General features: G+C 40.4%; 1 protein-coding gene across 2 annotated transcripts in view; it reads right to left on the minus strand.

The window, feature by feature from the left end:
* Window positions 1–6,412, minus strand: part of LOC132895138 (WD repeat-containing protein 7) — a 217,294-nt gene that overhangs the window by 52,662 nt on the left and 158,220 nt on the right. For both annotated transcript variants that reach the window (XM_060935381.1, XM_060935380.1), the window contains one exon: window positions 2,158–2,382. In XM_060935381.1, the coding sequence (XP_060791364.1) occupies window positions 2,158–2,382 (225 nt within the window). The remainder of the gene's footprint in view (window positions 1–2,157; window positions 2,383–6,412) is intronic.

Below are 6,412 nucleotides of genomic sequence, written 5' to 3' on the forward strand. Positions count from 1 at the left end.
CAATCGCCATCAAACATCCCCTTCAATCGCCATCAAACATCCCCTTCAATCGCCATCAAACATCCCCTTCAATCGCCATCAAACATCCCCTTCAATCGCCATCAAACATCCCCTTCAATCGCCATCAAACATCCCCATCAATCGCCATCAAACATCCCCATCAATCGCCATCAAACATCCCCTTCAATCGCCATCAAACATCCCCTTCAATCGCCATCAAACATCCCCATCAATCGCCATCAAACATCCCCATCAATCGCCATCAAACATCCCCATCAATCGCCATCAAACATCCCCTTCAATCACCATCAAAATTTCACCAAACACCAACATAATAATCAAACACAATTCACCATCAACAATATAAATATAGCAACTTATAAATAAAATCAAAATTAAAATACAATAAATCAAACCAAAAAGTAAACAAAATTTTAAAAAATTAAATCAAAATAAAAACAATCATTGCGTGTGGTTTTATGACATTTGTATATATTTGTATATAACCCTGATTCCAAAAAAGTTGGGACAAAGTACAAATTGTAAATAAAAACGGAATGCAATGATGTGGAAGTTTCAAAATTCCATATTTTATTCAGAATAGAACATAGATGACATATCAAATGTTTAAACTGAGAAAATGTATCATTTAAAGAGAAAAATTAGGTGATTTTAAATTTCATGACAACAACACATCTCAAAAAAGTTGGGACAAGGCCATGTTTCCCACTGTGAGACATCCCCTTTTCTCTTTACAACAGTCTCTAAACGTCTGGGGACTGAGGAGACAAGTTGCTCAAGTTTAGGGATAGGAATGTTAACCCATTCTTGTCTAATGTAGGATTCTAGTTGCTCAACTGTTTTAGGTCTTTTTTGTCGTATCTTCCGTTTTATGATGCGCCAAATGTTTTCTATGGGTGAAAGATCTGGACTGCAGGCTGGCCAGTTCAGTACCCGGACCCTTCTTCTACGCAGCCATGATGCTGTAATTGATGCAGTATGTGGTTTGGCGTTGTCATGTTGGAAAATGCAAGGTCTTCCCTGAAAGAGACGTCGTCTGGATGGGAGCATATGTTGCTCTAGAACCTGGATATACCTTTCAGCATTGATGGTGTCTTTCCAGATGTGTAAGCTGCCCATGCCACACGCACTAATGCAACCCCATACCATCAGAGATGCAGGCTTCTGAACTGAGTGCTGATAACAACTCGGGTCGTCCTTCTCCTCTTTAGTCCGAATGACACGGCGTCCCTGATTTCCATAAAGAACTTCAAATTTTGATTCGTCTGACCACAGAACAGTTTTCCACTTTGCCACAGTCCATTTTAAATGAGCCTTGGCCCAGAGAAGACGTCTGCGCTTCTGGATCGTGTTTAGATACGGCTTCTTCTTTGAACTATAGAGTTTTAGCTGGCAACGGCGGATGGCACGGTGAATTGTGTTCACAGATAATGTTCTCTGGAAATATTCCTGAGCCCATTTTGTGATTTCCAATACAGAAGCATGCCTGTATGTGATGCAGTGCCGTCTAAGGGCCCGAAGATCACGGGCACCCAGTATGGTTTTCCGGCCTTGACCCTTACGCACAGAGATTCTTCCAGATTCTCTGAATCTTTTGATGATATTATGCACTGTAGATGATGATGTGTTCAAACTCTTTGCAATTTTACACTGTCGAACTCTTTTCTGATATTGCTCCACTATTTGTCGGCGCAGAATTAGGGGGATTGGTGATCCTCTTCCCATCTTTACTTCTGAGAGCCGCTGCCACTCCAAGATGCTCTTTTTATACCCAGTCATGTTAATGACCTATTGCCAATTGACCTAATGAGTTGCAATTTGGTCCTCCAGCTGTTCCTTTTTTGTCCCTTTAACTTTTCCAGCCTCTTATTGCCCCTGTCCCAACTTTTTTGAGATGTGTTGCTGTCATGAAATTTCAAATGAGCCAATATTTGGCATGAAATTTCAAAATGTCTCACTTTCGACATTTGATATGTTGTCTATGTTCTACTGTGAATACAATATCAGTTTTTGAGATTTGTAAATTATTGCATTCCGTTTTTATTTACAATTTGTACTTTGTCCCAACTTTTTTGGAATCGGGGTTGTAAACAGTAATCTGAATTTCACTGTGTGCGTGCGCGCTGTAGTACTCACAGGTGTGGCGTGCCAGTGAGTAGTTGGAGCCCCCGGTGGTGAGTCCGAAGCCGTCGGGTGCCTGGCCGCTGGTTCTGGGGCGGGACGGCAGCCTGGGCGGCTCGATCTCTGCTCCGAACTCGGCCCCGATCACACCAAGCAGCACGATGGCCGTCGCCTGCTTCCTCCGCTCCTCGTACGAGTTGGAGATCTTCTTGAGGCTGGGAGCGAGGTTACTCAGACATCCTGCAGGAGAACACACCGTAGAGATTTATTCTGGGATTAATTACACTGAAGAGCAAACGAGCACCAAAAAGACCTGCTCGCTCAAACACTAACACATGGCGTCGCTCGGAAACACCAAAGAGGTGCAACAAGAACTTCACCGTTTCATCTCCATCAAAACCTTCATCCGATTTTCTCTTTCACCTGAAAACCAGAATCATCTCCATCACAGGAACTCTCTAACCAGTTCATATTCACACTCTCGCTCCGATATGTTATTGTATCTATAGTAACCACTGACACGAGGGTGTGTACGGCAGAGACGAGGAAACGGACAGTAGTTCACTCGTATTTTTGGAAGGAGTCTCCAGTGTCGGCGCTTTGCAGCAGTTAGAGGTGAGTCTGAGGACATTAGAGGTCAAGGGTCATGGACGTATTTTATCGACATTTCACAATATTATCTGTAACAATAAATGGATAAAAAGTATGGTATGGTGGGAGCAGGAAGTGCAGTATTGCTTGTGTGACCACTGTTGTGTAGCAGGGGCCCAAGATGTGTGTGTGTAACAGAGAACCTGAATGTGTGTATTGTATATTCGAGGCCCAGCCCAAAGCTTTTGTGTGCATTATTGCACTGCAGTGCGTGCGTGCGTGCGCGTGCATATTGTGAAGTCGAGGTCAGGGTCAGGGTCGGATGGCTTAATGGAGCGCGCGCACACACCCACACACCCCGCCCCTGTTGCAGCCTGCACCCCATAACAAGAGCACCAGAGGGGGTGACACTTTCGGAAACATGATGGTGGGGGAACGTTTTTAATCCCCTCACACACAACTCTGCCCCTCTGCATTTCACACTCTCTCTCTCTCACTCACACACACACGCCTCAATTAGACACACGCGAACACACAAAGACACACAAGCTGCAGAACGGCACATGTATTAACCTCGACACTCAGGCATTTGCTGAAAGCACACGTGTATAGCACAGCCGGGGCGCAGCGTGTGCTGGTGTGTGTGTGTGTGCTGGTGTGTGTGTGTGGTCAGGGAACAAAGCCTATGACTTGGCTGGGCTTCAGTGTGAGTGTTGACCGCTTGGCTTGGTCACCTGATCACCATCTGACCACCAGTCAGGTTCTCCTCAAATCAGCAGTGTGTGTGTGCGCGCACAGAGAGAGAGAGAGAGAGAGAGAGAGTGTTAAAAACATGGACAATTAAGCTGAAAGAGGAAGAAAGGGGGAAAAAGGGGTATGAAGTGAAAAAAGAGACAGACAGGTGTTTCATTAAAAAAAAAAATTTGGGTGGTGGAAATTTTAAAGCAGAGCCACACCGGGCATGAGACAGACAGACAGATACACAGACAAACACAGACAGACAGATAGAAAGAGAGACAGAAAATCTGTGGTGAGGCGGAATAAAGAACTACAGAAAAAGAAAAATTACCCAAAAGTGTGTACTATAATATCAGGCCAAGAATAAATTCTTAACAAATTAAACAAACAAAATATTTCCACATTAAAAAAAAATTTTATATTCTCATAAAAATATTAAATATTATTTCAAGAATGCTGAGCTCATTCACAAATCCTCAAAGTATATAAATGATATATAAATGATGATAAATCATCTTTTTCAATTTACCTCAAGCTTCAAGAACAAATAATCTTTAATTAAAAAAAAGAAAATAACACCAATAATAAATCTAATCCTAAAAAAAAAAATCCCTAAAAAGTGTAATATTTCATTTTAGAAATTAACAATAAAATAATTTTAAAAAACTAATAGAATAATGCACACATAATAAATTACTTAAAAATAAAACAAATAAAATATTTATTATTTACACAATTTTTTCCATAAAAATATAAAACATTTTAAGAATATATGATAAATCATCTCTTTTTCAATTTATCAAGCTTCAGTAACAAATAATCTTATTTTAAAAAATAGAAATAACACCAATAATAAATTCTTAATTCTAAAAAAAAAAGCAAAAAACAAATATTTATCCCTAAAAAGTGTAATATTTAATTTTAGAAATTTATAATAAATTATTTTTAAAAAACTAATAAAATAATGTACAAATAATAAATTCTTTAAAAACATTTTTTTAAAAAAACTGCCGGAAACAAATATCATTTCAGAAAATAATTAAAATAAAATAAAGAGCAAACTAAATTATTTTAGAAATGTTTAGAGTTAATTCACCAATCTACAAGTTTTTAATTAATTTCAGATTTCAGATAAACAAATACCATAATTTTTACTATTAAAATGAATAATGAAAATAAGCATAATAATAATAATAATAATAATAATAATAATCACAGGTGGGATGGTGTTTGATGGCTGAGAGCTGCGAACTCAAAGCCAAAAGCATCGTAAGGATCAGTGTGCAATTACACAGATCAAACAGTGAGTTTTCTTTTAAAAATCTACACACCCACACCCACACACACACACACACACACACACCCACACCCAAATTCCACAGATTCCAGTAGAATTTTTATTAAAAGCTGTGTTTCCACCCAGTTCCCAGAACCCTTAGAAAAAGTTCCTGATGGCTCACACGGTTGTCCTGGACGAGTTCCTGACTCGTGTTCTCTTCTCAGTTCAGACTGAGACTGTCTTACTGTGATAAATAAGCTCATCCTCACAAGCTCCGCCCACTTTTCTGGCCACAAGCTTCAGAATCTTTCCTGTGAGATTGTGGAGCAGAGCGGTGTAACGAGTTCACACTGTTTCTACACTTCAGGTTAATCCCTGGTCCAGATGAAGACGTTTTATTTTCTCTGGTTTTGATCGCTCTGTTTGTAATAACATCTGCAATAATCGTCTCAGATGACCAAACGGAGATCCGTCTTGCTAATCAAAAATCTTTATTAACAGAGGATAATGTGAGTCGATACCTTCAATCCGGTGCGGAACTGTAGAGGAGATGTTTACCATCTCATTACACACACACACACACACACACACACACACACGAGTTTCAGATTAGGAAAAGGTCAGAGATGAGTTCTGGGCTCATAAACCAATTTGGTGTTAAAGAGCAAAAAGGAAAAAAGTGTCCGTTTCATTTCGCTCTTTATTTGGTTACTGATTCTAAACTGAATTCTTTTAACCCATCTATCGTTTTATTTTGACAAAAATAATCGTGTTATTTCCGTTTCGTCGTTCTGTGCGGGAGGGAATAACATGATTCCCCCACTTTAATACCGCACTGTGTGTGAGCAGGAACGTCCCCCTGCAGCCTGATTCAATTCCAGCCCAATTTCCTCAATCGCCTCTGATTGGCTCTGTGTGACCTCTGACCTTTTGGGCCAGGGCATCTCTGAGAGGGTGAGTGGCTACTTTTTATCTCTCTCACACACACACACACACACACACACACACACACACACACACACACTGTGTGAGGACGTGGAACAAACCTGCAGTGTTGAAGTTCCCTTAATTGTGATGGCAATCTGACAGCGCTGTCGATAGAGACAAACACTGTCAATTTATCTCATCCTCCTCTGCTTGCATATATATGTGTGTGTGTGTGTGTGTGTGTGTGTGTGTGTGTGTGTGTGTGTGTGTGTGTGCGCGTGTGTGCTCATGCATGCACGCCTACTCTCAGTATAAACCCGTTAGTCCAAGAGCCTCCATTCTATAGCTAAGGTCAATAGCTGATCGAGCGCTGGTTAACCATCGTCCACATGAGACATAGCACGTGCGCGCGCACACACACACACACACACACACACACACACGGCTGCCAAAGTGGAACACAAGCTTGCAAACAAAAAGTTATAAATTAGCACACTAATCTGTCGTACTGTGTTAAGCAGATGGACACAAATTTAAAAATCGACTAATAATCAATAGACAGACCGACAATTCAAACACAAAAAACTTAATAGTAGTATATATTATATAGATGTGAGTGTTTTAGTGTGAAATACACCACTCGTATTTTCCATCCGGGACGTGGAGAACCAAAACCGGGACAGAAATCTCTATCTGTGACTCGTGAGGAAATCGATGAGTGAGTTGTTTTGATAA

Source organism: Neoarius graeffei, chromosome 12 (assembly GCF_027579695.1).
Source record: "Neoarius graeffei isolate fNeoGra1 chromosome 12, fNeoGra1.pri, whole genome shotgun sequence".
NCBI classification, from domain to species: domain Eukaryota; kingdom Metazoa; phylum Chordata; class Actinopteri; order Siluriformes; family Ariidae; genus Neoarius; species Neoarius graeffei.